The 13521-nt window shown below is 50.7% G+C and overlaps 1 protein-coding gene across 2 annotated transcripts in view; it reads right to left on the bottom strand.

Annotated features, from left to right (window-relative positions):
• Nucleotides 1-1636: 1636 nt before the first annotated feature.
• The window catches only part of RBPMS (RNA binding protein, mRNA processing factor), a 157650-nt gene continuing 145765 nt past the window's right edge, over nt 1637-13521 (bottom strand). For both annotated transcript variants that reach the window (XM_044681283.1, XM_044681282.1), the window contains 3 exons: nt 12060-12129; nt 4495-4601; nt 1637-1762 (listed from right to left, as the gene is read on the bottom strand). In XM_044681283.1, the coding sequence (XP_044537218.1) occupies nt 12067-12129 (63 nt within the window). In that variant the 3' untranslated portion in view covers nt 1637-1762; nt 4495-4601; nt 12060-12066. The remainder of the gene's footprint in view (nt 1763-4494; nt 4602-12059; nt 12130-13521) is intronic.

Raw genomic sequence — 13521 nt, forward strand, 5'->3', positions numbered from 1 at the left:
ATCCCCTGTGAAGAACCCTGGATGGTGCCAAAAGCAGCGGGGGGGCTCCGTGATTTTGGCGACATTGCTGAATTTGCTCCATGGTTTAAAGGGCACACCTAACCCTTGTCCTCCCTGCCTCCCAGGTTGTTTTGAGGATCCGCTGAGAAAAGGGCTCCCCAGGCTCCCACATGGAACCCAGAGGGGCCACAGCTCTCCCTCCCGGAGCACTGCCTGGCTGCTTCTTCCTCTCTCCCCAACCCAGACCTGACACGAGCCCATCGGCATACCTTCCTTCAGTGATGCAGAGCTCCTTGCAAAAAGGAGTGCCAGGTTAACTGTGGGGCAGCTAGAAGAACAACTTTATTTCTTTAAAAAGCAGTCACAGTAGGAGAGTATCTAAGAACATGCTCTAAAGAAACCCTAAGAGGCCCTGGGACAACGGCTCCGTTTTCCTCTCGGGGGCAGCCCATTCATGGGGAATGTCCCCAGGTCTCTTCAGGGCACCATGGCGCCTCAGCTGCCCTCCGTTTGAGTTTTTCCTTTAAGGGGGTACTTCCTCACCTCGTAGCCCCTTCCCCACTGGGCTTTTTATGACTTCTAAAGTTTCTCGACTTTGTCATCACTCCTCTAATTCCCTGCCCTTCCTTCCAGAACTCTGTGCTTTAAAAAAAAAGAAAGAAAGAAAGAAAGAAAACAAGAACAAACAAGTGTGAACACGGCTCCATAAAATGGTGAACACATTTATTAGCCTCTCAAGTATCAGACAAGCACTCTCAAACAAACCCAGGACCAAAGGGAGAGTCCGACGGGTTCTGAGGAGGTCTCTCTTGCGCAGAGGTGTGAAGGAGCTCCTTACGGTTCACACCACCTCCTCCTGTGCTGGCTGACATTTTCTCGAGAATTTGAAACAGAATTCTGTCTGGCTCGGGGCTGCCAAAGACCCAGAACCTAGCCTAGTGTTTGCAGAAGCCCTTTGCAGAACTGTGGGCCCTGGGGCAGGACATGGGGAAGCCTCCCCAAGTTGAGCCGAGGTTTGGATCACAAGGGAACAAAGCCCTCCTCCCCCAGGCGCTCCCCCTTAAGGGGTGTGATGCCAAATGGACACACAAGGCCCTTACCCTCCTCCCACCTCAACCAGCGGGTCACCCAGTCTGTGTGGCCCCGGAGCAAGGCTCCTTGGCGATGGGCCCTAGAGCCAGAAAACGTTAGACCTGCCTAGCTGTGAACATACAAAGAAGGGAGCTTCCGCAGGGGCCAGAACGTCTTGCCTAAAAAGCCCAGCAGGACTGAGGGGTAAAAGTTTACCCCAGAACTAAACACAACTCCAACACGTGTCCAACATGCGCACCACGTATGACCTTCCCCGAGACGCAAGGCAGAACAACAAAGACACATCAACTCACAATACAAAAGAGCTGAGATTTCTAAAAACTCCCCCCACATGCAGCTTCAGAGAGGAACAAAATGGAAATCCTTATTATAAGCATTCAGAAGTCAAGGCCAAACACTGTGACCCATCCAGGCAGCCTTACACCGTTCTGTAGAAAACCACTCTCTCCTGCCACTGCTTGACACTGTTTAAAACTTCATTCAGACTCCAGAGCAGTGAATGGCTGGCAGATACGCAGTCACAGAAACACTATTGCTTACATTATACAGTGTAAAAGAGAAAAACATTTTTTATTTATTATTATACTTTTTCTTCGACAAGTACAGATGTGTGATAGAGGCTGTAGCAAAGTCTTGGAGGAATCAAAACCAGGTGATGCTTCATTCAAGCCTGAAACGGAAAAGCAAGAACCAGGTTAGGCAGAAGGAGGCCCTGAACCCCCAAAAGAGCCGCCCGCCCGCCCTTCTGCCATGCGCTTGGCTAGTCTCATGATGGCCCTTTCCTGGTAACGGCTGCCAGGACCGTTATCCCCGCTGGACAGAAGAGTTTGTCTAGTTACAGCCTAGAATCAAACCTAGTTGGGAGGAAAACCAGACTGGAATGATGAAGAGTCAAGTTGTCAGTGCCAGACCTTCCAGGGGACAATGCAGAACTCTGCAAGGATTAAAAATGTGGCAAAAACATTCCTATTCTTTGACCTTGAGATCCCAGGACTTTAATTAGGCACCTACTGGGTGCCTGGCGCTACACAAAGAAGGGCAGAAACATGGTCCTTGCTGGGGAAGACAAGCAAATGCCAATGGACAAAGAAGGCATTCAGGAGGCAGAAAGATCTGGAAAACACCAGAATTTCTTGTGACAGCGAAGACCTGGAAACAGAAAGGTTTGGCTGAACCAAGAGGGGTACCCGGAGGCACCAGGGTACATTTAGCCTATGGGAGCCACTGGCTCCTCTTGGTCTGTGGAAACCTAGAGCTAGGAAGAGTGTCCAGAGGCCACCTGAGGCTCGGGGTCAGGACACGCTTCCTCCCGATGGCTGAGGCCCCTCCCTCTCTCTACGACCGCTTTGCTCGCCTTTGAAAGGCTCAGCGATCCTGCTCTGGGGGACGTTACAGCTGGGGTTCCCACCAGCTCTCCAATACTGTGACTTTCTGACAAACGTGAAGGATTCAGAGACACAAGGGGAGAGCTGAGCTGATGTGTGAAGGCAAGGGAAAAGTCATGTAAAATGAGAAGATGCAGAACAGCTAGGCCCCTGCAGAAATGGAGGTGGGGGCTGCCCACTGTGCCCCCAGCCTGGCCAGGCAGCAAAGGAGAAGCAGCCCTGGGCCTTTTCTCTTGAAAGTGAGAAGCCATCAGTTCACAGACTGAAGAGGTACAAGGGACCCGGGCAGCACTCATTTTAGTCCTTGCTGGGGAAGACAAGCAAATGCCAATGGACATTTTACAGGTGAGGAAACCGAGGTCCAGGGAAGTCATAGCATCATAGAGCTGGAAGAGGACTTCAGAGTTCCCATCTAGTTTAACACCTTAATTTTGTAGAAAAGGAAACTGAGGTTCAGGGAGAACATAGGATCCTAGGCTTAGATTTGGAGGGGTCTCAGAGGTCACCCAGCCCAAACCTTGCATTTTACAGAAGGGCAAACTGAGGCCTGGGGGGCTGGAGGGGCCTGCTGCCCCCTCCCTCCGTTGATGTTTACATTGACATCATCGACACGTTTTGGAGCTCACTCCCTTCTGACAAAGATAGAATAAGGAATCTTCTCCCCACCCCCACGCCGTCCCCATCCCGGGAAGGAATGTGGATGAGGTCGGCCGTGAGTGCCCAAAGAGTACACAGATGCAATTAGCCATCTGCTGTCCACGATGGGTGAAAGAACGTGAAGGACGAGAGCCGGAGCACAGTCCTGGAGCGGGCTTCTGACCCGATGCCGTCAGCAAACCGGAGGCCGCGGGGGCGGACTTGGGCTCCTGGCAGAATCCTAGAACGGATTAGCGAGGAAGGGGAGGGTTTTCGGCATCTCCGAAAGAGCAAGACCGGCCCTGCGTCCGCCTGTGTGACAGGGAACGCCACCGGCAGAGTAGCAGGGTTCGAGTTTTAGGAAAGAGTTCAAAGAAGCCCCTCCTGATATTTTTTGTGAGAAAGATGAGGCTGGCCCAAGGGAGGTGGGTGCCTCTGGAAGGGACTGAACATCCGTGGCGGCACCCTCTTGGAGTTTCGTAGAGGGGGGTCTCCAGGGGAGGGTCCTTGGGGTCTGTGCTCGCTCTGGTGCTACCCGACACTTATCAGTGACCTGGACGGAATGCTTGTCAAACTGGCAGTCACAGGATGCCGCCGGGAGGGAGAGCGCACACGGGGGGAGCTGGCACAGTCAGGATCCAAACTGATTGGAATTTTGCGCAAAATGGGATAAGATGAACTACCGGCAAATCGCTTACCTCCTCCCTCGGCCTCAAGTTTCTTCACTTGTTAAAATGGGGCTGATAAGGCCAGGCCCAAGCTCCCAGGGTGGCTGGGAAGCTCAAACGTGAAGCTCTTGGTGAACCTCGGCGTGCTCTACCCGGCGGAGCCTGGCTCCCGGTGACCGTGGTGGGCAAGGCGGAGCTGTGCGGGGGGAAGCCCAGGGCGCTCAGCGCGGCAGGCGCCTTCCTTGGTAGGGAGAGCAGGCGAGGCCTGACCTCCAAGCCACCAGAGATAGAGAAAGGGTGCGTCTGGAGGGTGGACAGCCGGCGCTGCCTCGCCGGGTCCTGGGGAGGGAGGGGTGATGGGAATTCTCAGCTTCACTTTGGGAGATGGAAACAGACTGAGGGGAGAAATAACTAGCCCACGGTCAGAGGTACGATGCAGACCCAAGTCTTCTTCTTCCTCTTCTTTTTTTTTTAGCTTCACAAAAATCCCAAGAGGGAACTGCTATTATTATCCCCATTTTACAAACGAAGATACTTTGGCTAAAAAATGTCAAATGCCTTACTAAGGGTCTCACACAGCTAGGAAGTGTTTGAGACAGGACTTGAACTCGGGTCCTTGTTGCTGTGTGAGGAGACAACTTTTCCCAACTAATGGCATCTCCTCCTTCATGAAACCTTTTGGAGAGGTCTGGCTGGTTGGTCTGCATACTCACCAGTAAGCTGCAGTCTTAACAAAACAGCTCGTGAAGCCAGCAGCCACTGCCGAAGATTGTATCAATACCCACAAGACAAAGTGTAGCCGCCATCACACACCTGGTACCTGGGAAGGAGGAAGAGGCACCTATGAACACGCGTCACCACGGCGAGAGCAAAGGCACCGCCAGAGACCCGAGGATCACGCCTCTGGCCTAGACCGGACGGTCAGACTGGGGAAAGGTCCAGCGAGGCACACCAAGAAAGCCCTCTGCCTTGGGTAGCAAGAGGGCCACAGAGTCCTCGTGGACCCCTGAACAAATAATTTCCCCTCCGTAGGCCTTAGTTTCCTTATCTTGATTGTGAGGAGATTGGGCCACACGATTATAGTCAGACTCAGAATAAGAAAGGACTTTAGAGGGACGTGGACGGCCCCACCACGGCACGAGGTCATCATTCCATTCACTAAGCATTTTTAAAGCACCTGTTGTGTGCCATGCTCTGTGGTAGGCCCTGAAAAAGCAACAACAAAAGGAAAATATTCTCTGCCTTCTATGGGGAGACGAGGCGCCAGAGAAGTCAGTACAAAATGATGTGCAAGATAAATGCAAAGAAATCTGCACTAGAGTCTCTAAATCCTCAACCAATCAAGACTTTATGAACTACCTACTATAGTCAAATATGATGCCGAGCTTTAGGAGAAACAGGGGGAAACTCCCCAGTTCTAGGCAATCCAATTCTTCCTTTCCTGGTTTTATTTGAAAATAACAATCAAAAAGTCCCATATGTTTATAACCAAATGTGATGGGCCCCCCACCTACATAAGCATACAATCTAATGGAGAGAATCTGAGAAATGAGAGGCATGAACTACATGCTGTTACCTGAGAGGAAGGAGAGAAATCATCACCTCAGAAAAGGTGATAATATAAGAAAACTGGGAGGGTTTCAATAATTGCGTCCCTTTTAGACCTAGACAAATCTAATCAAAAAACAAACAAAAAAAGTTAAGAAATGGAACAGATTTCTCCAAGAAAGATCATGATAGATCTCTGATAATTACTAAATGGGAATAGAAAGGAGTATTCATTTTTAAGATGTGCATGGCACCTTATCAGAAACTGACCGTATATTAGGGCATAAAAGCCTTGCAGACAACTGAAGAAAAGCATCAATGTTAAGCATATCCCTAACAAACAATTATAATAAAATTACATGCAATGTTCTACCCAAGTATCACCCATCTCTTTAAAAGAGAAGGGAAGTAAATGAAGTACTTTTTCTTTTTTAAACCCTTACCTCCCATCAATACTATGTATTGTTTCCAAGGCAGAAGAGTGGTAAGGACTAGGCAATGGGAGTCAAGTGACTTGCCCAGGGTCACACAGCTGGGAAGTGTCTGAGGCCATGTTTGAACCTAGGAATTCCTGTCTCTAAGCCTGACTCTCAATCCACTGAGCCACCCAGCTGCCCCCAGAAGTACTTTTTCTCATGTCTCTTTGCAACCAAGCTTGACCATTATAATTATAATTTTTGATTCTTTGCTTGTTCTTTATTTTTTTAGTTATACTGTTGGTGTCACTGTGCATATCGTTCTCCTTGTCGTGCTTCCTTTGCTTTGCAACAGTTTGTGTCCATCTTCCTTTGCTACTCTGAATGATCAATATTCATTTAAAAAATTAATTTTTAAATTAATTTTTTCAAATTACATATAAAAATAGTTTTTAACAGTCATTTAAAAATTTTTGAGGGGCAGCCAGGTGGCTCAGTAGATAGAAAGCCAGGCCTAGATATGGGAGATCCTGGATTCAAAGGTGGCCTCAGACACTTCCTAGCTGTGTGACCCTGAGAAAGTCTTTATATCCCCATTGCATCCCCATTACCACATTCTTCTGCCTTGGAACCAATATGCATTAGTGTGTCTAAGATGGTAAGTTAAGGATTTTTAAAAAAATGTTTTTTTAGTTCCAAACTTTCTTCCTCTCTTTTCTCTCCCCTGAGATGGAAAGCAATTAATATTAATTATTTCTTATGACACATTTATATTGCATTATGGTGCCTTGCCATGCTTGAAGGGGTTATTCTGACTGATTTTTTAAATTTAAAAAAATAATTTATTTTCAGTTCCAAATTCTTTCCACCATTTCTTCTACCCATTGAGAAGGCAAGAAATATGAAAGCAATTATACACGTGAAATTGTGCAAAACTTATTTCCGCATTAGCCATGTTGCATAAAAAAGCAAGAAAAATGTTTTGATCCTCACTCGGAGCACACACTGATCACTTTTGTTTAGAAAACTAGATAAGCTTTTTTAAAAAGAGCGGTGCTCCGACTTTAAAATAATGATTCAGATGTGGTCTGAGCAAGGAGAAGGGTGGTGGGGACAGCCACTTCCCTTGTGCTGGGCACCAGGCAACTGAAAAAGCACATCAGTGAGCCGTCATCCAAGACCCTCAAAGCTTTTTCAGGGTAATTGTTATCTGACCACACCTTTCCCATCCTGCATTTCCCTTAAGGCACAGGAAAATCATGTGGAGTTACAGGATTGCATGCGCTCTTGGAATCATTTAGGGAGCTGGCTCTTTCTGCAGGTATGTTTAGCATTCCTCAAGTCAGCTGCGAGTTATGTCATTTTCGCCTCCACTGTCCCATGCACTCGACACAGTCACTATCCAGTTCTTACCTGTGAATGTTTCCTAGTTGGTTTTCTTAGCTCTAATCTGTTCCTCTCCAATCTACCTTCCCCTTGGCTGCCCTAAAGCATAGGTCTGTGCTGCCTCAATAAACAGCAGGGGTTCCCTAGCTTGAGGACCAAACAGAAACTCTTCTCCTACGTATTGACAGACCTTCACCACCCAATTGCAATCCTCCTTCTATCCTTAGTATATAGTGTTCTCTTTCACATACTCGGCATTTGGCCAACATGGCCTCCCTGCTCTTCCTGTCCTGGGTCCTTTGCAATGACTGAACAGCAGACCTAGCATTCATTCCCTCCTCACGTGCACCTGTTAGGATCCCTGGTTTCCTTCAAAGCTCAGCTCAAATGCTACCTCCCACCGGAGGCCCTTCTTTTGTCTGAGACCATTGACTCAGGAAAGGACAAGGACAGAGTTAAAAGGCCTTATGTCTGAAGGTTTGGCCTGGGGTTCTATCCATTGGTCCACCTACCTGCCCTTACGAATGGGGAATATGAGTAGTCTTTGAAGCCTGTCTGCTTGGTCTTTCTATCTCTGGTCTTCTTGATTCCTTTCAGTCATGAGAACTTATAAGGAGAGAGCGTACAGTTGTGGGACCAAAGTCCAAGCTACACGGGCCAGTGACCGAGGGCGTCTTAACATCACTGTCCTTGGGCAGAACAACTTCCTGCTTAAGCATGGCTGGCCCAGACAGATTGTAGAGGATCTGCACAAAATCTAACAGCAAAGTAAGGAAAACATTAAAGGGATCACCTCCTGCCCTTGAAAATCCAAGTGCAGAAGGAAAGCTCCAGGCACAAGAATAATGCCTCTACAGCCCTGATGGTGTAGAGAGGGTGTTTTCCTCTAAAGAACTGATCTCTTCTGAAATTATCGAGAGGGCACATACAATATACAAAGGGATATCCATGGAAAGGAACCCCACCGGCCATTTAAGCCAGTCCAATCCTTTTTATTTATAGAGGAAGAAATGGAAGCCCAAAGAGGTAAGGGGTCTTGCTCAAGGTCACACGGTAAGTGGCAACACTGAGATTCAGACACCAGTCCAAAGCCAGCATTCTTTCCTTGGCATTATACTCTGGACAAGGAGAGGGAAATGAGGGCAGCTATTTGCTGTTGTTTTTTTAAATTAAATAACTTTCTTTTCATATAGTAAGTAGGTAATCCTAAACAAATGTGTCAGAGAACCCATCAGCTCAACGACTGCCAAGTATTGAGACTGATATAGTCCAGGCCACTTCTGTAGCTCATGACTACTGAGCCAAAGAAGGCTGATGACTGTGACTTCAACAAGATGGTGTTGACATCGCAGAGAACACACTTCTTCACTGTTTTCTTTGCTCATTCAGTTCACACAACTCCTTCCATTTTTCTCTGAAATCCTCTTGTTGGTGATTCCATGTTATTCCCATGCCCCAGTTAGTTTAGTCCTTTCCCAATGGTTAGTCATGTAGCTTGTCTCCAACTTTTTGCTACTCCCAGTTGAACAGCTGTCAAGGTATTTGCACAGATGGGTCTTTTCTTCCTGCCAGTAAGCTCCTTGGGCCATAAACCCATTAGTGGGATCACTGGGTCAAAGGGAAGGATGCAATTTGGTAAGTTTTCTTGAATATTTCCATATTGCTTTTCAAAATAGTTGGATGGACCCATTCATAGCCACGACTTAGCATGCCTGTCTTCCCACAGCCCCACCAGAATATTTCTGTTTCAGCTGCAGTTACTAAATTAGATTTGTGAAAGAGAAACTCCATCCCCCATGGGAAAGGAACTTGGGTCAGGATGCAGCCACACTGTAAAACCTGATATCATCTTCTTTTTCTCTAACCTACCTCCAAACTTCCCTGTTTCTGTTTGGGGGCACCACCATCCTCCCCATCTCCCGGGCTCAGAACCGCAACTAGAACCCATCCTTCACACACTTTCCCTCCATATCCAATCAGGTCCCGAGCCTTATTGAGTACCTTCATCCCATGTCTTGTATCCACTCTCCTCTCTCCATTTATATGACTACCACCCTAGTCCTGGCCGCTACCATTCTCTCCAACACTACTCTCATAGCTTCTAAAGAAAAAATTATTGTTATCTTTTGTTTTTACATTACCTCTTCCCTGAAACTCTTCCTCCCTGCTCTTCAAAGAGGCCTCCTTCAGGACAAGGAATATTTTTTTTTCCAAAGAAAAAAGGAAACAGGAAGGAAANCCTCCTTCAGGACAAGGAATATTTTTTTTTTCCAAAGAAAAAAGGAAACAGGAAGGAAAACAAAACGAAACGCCAACAAAAAAACAAGTGGCAAAATGTGGTGGCAGCTAAGTAGCTCAGTGGATAGAAAGCCCCAGGCCTAGCCCTTTCTATTCTTTTGCTTCAGAACTGATGCACAGTATTGATTCTAAGGCGAAAGGTAAGAGATTAAAATTTTAAAAAATTAAAAAACTGCAGTCAGCAAAATGGATTCAGACATAGAAAAAAAAAATCTGAAAATCCATGTATTTCTTCTTTAAACACACACACACACACACACACACACACACACACACACACACACACACACACACACACACACNTCTTTAGTCGTTCCCCATGGACTGGAGCACAAAATGCAAACTCCCCAGCTAAAGCAGTCTTCCACCAAGCTCTCCCACGTGACTTCATTTTATGCTCTTTCATGAAGTAGGTCCAGCCAAGGTGGACTATTACTACTAGTTTCCAGAGTCTTGGCTACCATTTTGTGCCTCCGTGCCTAGTACCTGGAGACTCTCCCCCACCACTCCCCATGCCCATCGCTTCTTGTATTTCTGCCCATTCTTGAAATCCAAGTTCAAATGAAATGTGACCCCCATGGGGTGACGCATCTCCAAGTTGGGTGGAGAACCTCCCAATGTCCATTCCTCTCAGATACGACAGTTAATATGCAATCGTCTCAGAGTTCCAAAACAATTCTTTTGATTTTGAGTTTCTCAGCCAAAACCTTCTAAAGGCTAAAAACAGTCACAGAGAAATGAGCTGCTGGGAAACGATGTACTGCCGCCATCTTTCCCATCAGACGTACTCTCGCCTCTCTCGGGGGCACAGAGTGAAATCTCTGCCCTCTCAAACACAGCTTTTCCTCCTCAAGCTGCTATTGTCTGTGCCTCACACAAAGTGCACCTTTCCTGCCCCCTTGTACTAAACAGAATGCCTAAAAATAAGAACATGGCTGTACCTCATTTTCTCTCCCTCACCCAGGAACATTTTCAGGCAAATCAAAATCAGGATATCAGGACCACTTGGGTGGCTCAGTGAATAGTGCCAGGTCTAGAGATGGGAGATCCTAGATTCAAATCTGGCCTCAGACACTTCCCAGCTGTGTGACCCTGGGCAAGTCACTTGACCCCAGTTGCCTAGCCCTGACCACTCTTCTGCCTTGGAACCAATCAATACTTAGTATTGATTCAAAGCCAGAAAGTGAGGGTTGTTAAAAAAAAAAAAAATCAAGGTACCAAAGGATGCATAAACAGCATATCACAAATAACTTTCCAGATATTTTACCTAAGCAACATATTTTGCATTTATTTTAGTTTATAATTTAAAACAAACTTCCTCGTTCATGACTGTCACTTATAACTTCCTCGGCTTTTACTGCCTCAGCACGCACTCACTTCTCAGTCCGACTGCCTAGCTGACCCCGTGATGCTGAGGTTCCCTTGAGTGGCAAGTCTCATGGCTCTTCTCATCCCACAGGCCCTTCCTGGAGCACCCTGATCCGGGTGAACCTAGTCCTTCCTTCTCTCTTGTTTTCCCAAGACATTGCTCTTTCCTGGTATCCCTCGTGCCCTCTCCGTAACTGGTGCTTATTAAAATTGCTCCTAGATTGGCCTGGTTCTCCTGCTACCTCCCCAACTGGCCCTTCTTAGTCTCCTTGGCTGGGTCATCCGACTCCTTCCCTCTAAGAGTGGCTTCCCCCAGAGCTCTGTCCTGGCTGTCTTCTCTGGCCTCTCTATAGGGCTTATCTCGGCAAGCTCCTCAGCATATCTAGACTCAATTATTCTTGAATCGGATGACTCTCTAATGTAGAAATCAAGCCCTAACCTCTTTCTGAAGCTCCAGGCCTTCCTTGCTAACAGCTTAGCTGCATTTCTTCCCGAATGCCTCAGTGGCACCTCGACGCCGCCCGCCCCACACGGAATTCGTTCTCTTCTCTCTCACGCTCCGATTTCAGTCCGGGACACGATCCTCCTCTCGCTGGAGTTAATGCCTTTGGAGTCGTCCTTGACGCTTCCGTACCGTATGTGCCGCCGCGTTTCCGGGCACGGTTGGTGGGGCCAGAGAAGAGGGCCGGCGCAGCGAGCCGGAGGGGTCTCTGGGGGAGGAGCGCTCTGCTCGCCCGCCACGAAGACGCTCGGAACAAACCCATGACAAACGCCCGCCAGATGCTGGTGACGGATTCGTCTGTTTCCTGGAAGAGGGACCCGCGCGGACCCGATCACATCCCGCGGGGCGCCGTCAGCCCCCGGGCGTCTCCTGAGCACAGGCGGCCTTCCTGGGCGTCTCCCCGGGCACAGGCGGCCTTCCTGGGCGTCTCCCCGGGCACAGGCGGCCTTCCTGGGCGTCTCCCCGGGCACAGGCGGCCTTCCCCGGGCTCCTAAGAAATGCTCATCAAATGAATGAGACCTCCAGCTGGCCCGTGATTCTTGGGGGAACCAGGGATGGCGGGCCGCAACGTGGCCACGGTTCTGAGGTCTCCCATCTTCACGGACGCTGCGGGGCCCCTGAGGTGGCCCCCGAAACCTGTCCCCCAGAATAGAGAACCAAGCGGGGCAGGGGGCCAGGCCCGGCTCTCCCAGGCTCCCCCGCTTCCGGAGAAGGGCCGTGGCGGCCGCAGGCAGGCCCACGAGGCGAGGCCAGTACTTACACAGTGTTCAGCAGAACTGACGGGACTTCCAGCCCTGAGAAGTAGCCTCGGAGGGAGGGAGCCAGCGCATCTGAGGGGACAGAAGAGAGAGTGAAGCGTGAGCCCGTCGGGGCGCTCTGGGGGAGCCCCTGCCCCCAGCCTCCCTTCTCCTGCTCAGCTCCTGACAAGGCGAGACGGGGAAACGCCGGCCCCTCTGCGTGGCTTCCTGGGCCGCGTGAGGCTGTCCCAGCACTTTCCTCCCGGCAGGGAGGGAGGGGAGGATGCGGAGCCCCATTTGACAGACGGAACCCGGGCTCGGAGAGGTGCCTCGGAGCCGCGGGCAGCTAGTAAGGGCTGGAGGGCGGGCAGGAAGCCCCGACTCGCGCCTGACCCCCACGGCCCCCCGAGGCCCTCCGACTCCTCCTGGGGCGGCCGTGCCAGGAGCCGGAGGGTAACGGGGCAGCGGTGGCTTCTTCCGCTTCCATCCCAAACAGGGATTCTTGAGGAGCCTCCGAGCCGCCCCCGAAACCATTTTCCCAGAGTGCAGGGCTTGGCGGGGAGCCTGTGTGGGGGAGGGGCCGGGATGGCCTGAGCAGGATGTTGCTTTATGGTGGAAAAATGCATCCACTCTGATAAGGAGGCCTTTTGGAAGGAGCCCAAGTGAGTAAGCGGGAAAGGCAGAGACAGCCATCCCGGACAGCGGACATTGGGAGGAGCCGGGCCCGGGGGCTGCTCCTGTCTTGGGAGCCGGCTCTGCCTTCCTCCCCGGCCCAGTTCCCTGAAAAGGAAGCGGGCGCTGCCCCGGGCAGGGTGTCCCTTCTGCCCGCTATGGCGGCTGCGGCCGTCCCGATTCTAAGGGGGCAGCAGACAGCTAGCTCAGGGCCAGAGAGCCTGGGGCCAGGCTGCTCTCTGCAGCAAGGGGGCTTGGAGGACCCCCAGGGGGCCGAGGCCAGCGCTCCCGGGGCGCAGCTTGTCCATGAAGGGGCCCAGCCTGGCAGACTGAGGGGGCGGGGAGAAGGGGCCCCTCCCCTAACCCCCCCATCCCACGCGTGAGCCACGGGGCAGGCCGGGGGGCACCTCCACTCCCTTCGTGCCCTTGGAGGAAAGGAGGCCTCCTCCTGACTGTTCGGCCAGAGCCTCCCCAAGAGACGGCTGGCGGGAGGGGAGAGGGGGCCGTTTCTGGAAGGCCGGTTAGAGGAGGAAAGGCAGAGAGAGGCCAGGAGGGAAGGGAGGCTGGGTGGGCTGCGGAGGGAGGGGAGGCCAGGAATAAAACGAGCTCCTTGATATCCGCTCGAGCCAGGGGGTGGGGCTTTGTGAGGGGCTCCGGGACAACTGGACGTCAGAGCGGGGGATCTGGGAAGGGGGAAGGCCGGAGCCCGAGGCCCTTAGCCGGGCCGCTACGTCTCCTGCGGGAGAGGCCGAGGCCCTTTCTGCAGCAGAGCGAGCCCCTGGCCCGGAGCAGGCCCCCCGCCCGCCTCGCTTC

This window comes from Gracilinanus agilis, chromosome 6 (assembly GCF_016433145.1).
Source record: "Gracilinanus agilis isolate LMUSP501 chromosome 6, AgileGrace, whole genome shotgun sequence".
Lineage (NCBI taxonomy): Eukaryota > Metazoa > Chordata > Mammalia > Didelphimorphia > Didelphidae > Gracilinanus > Gracilinanus agilis.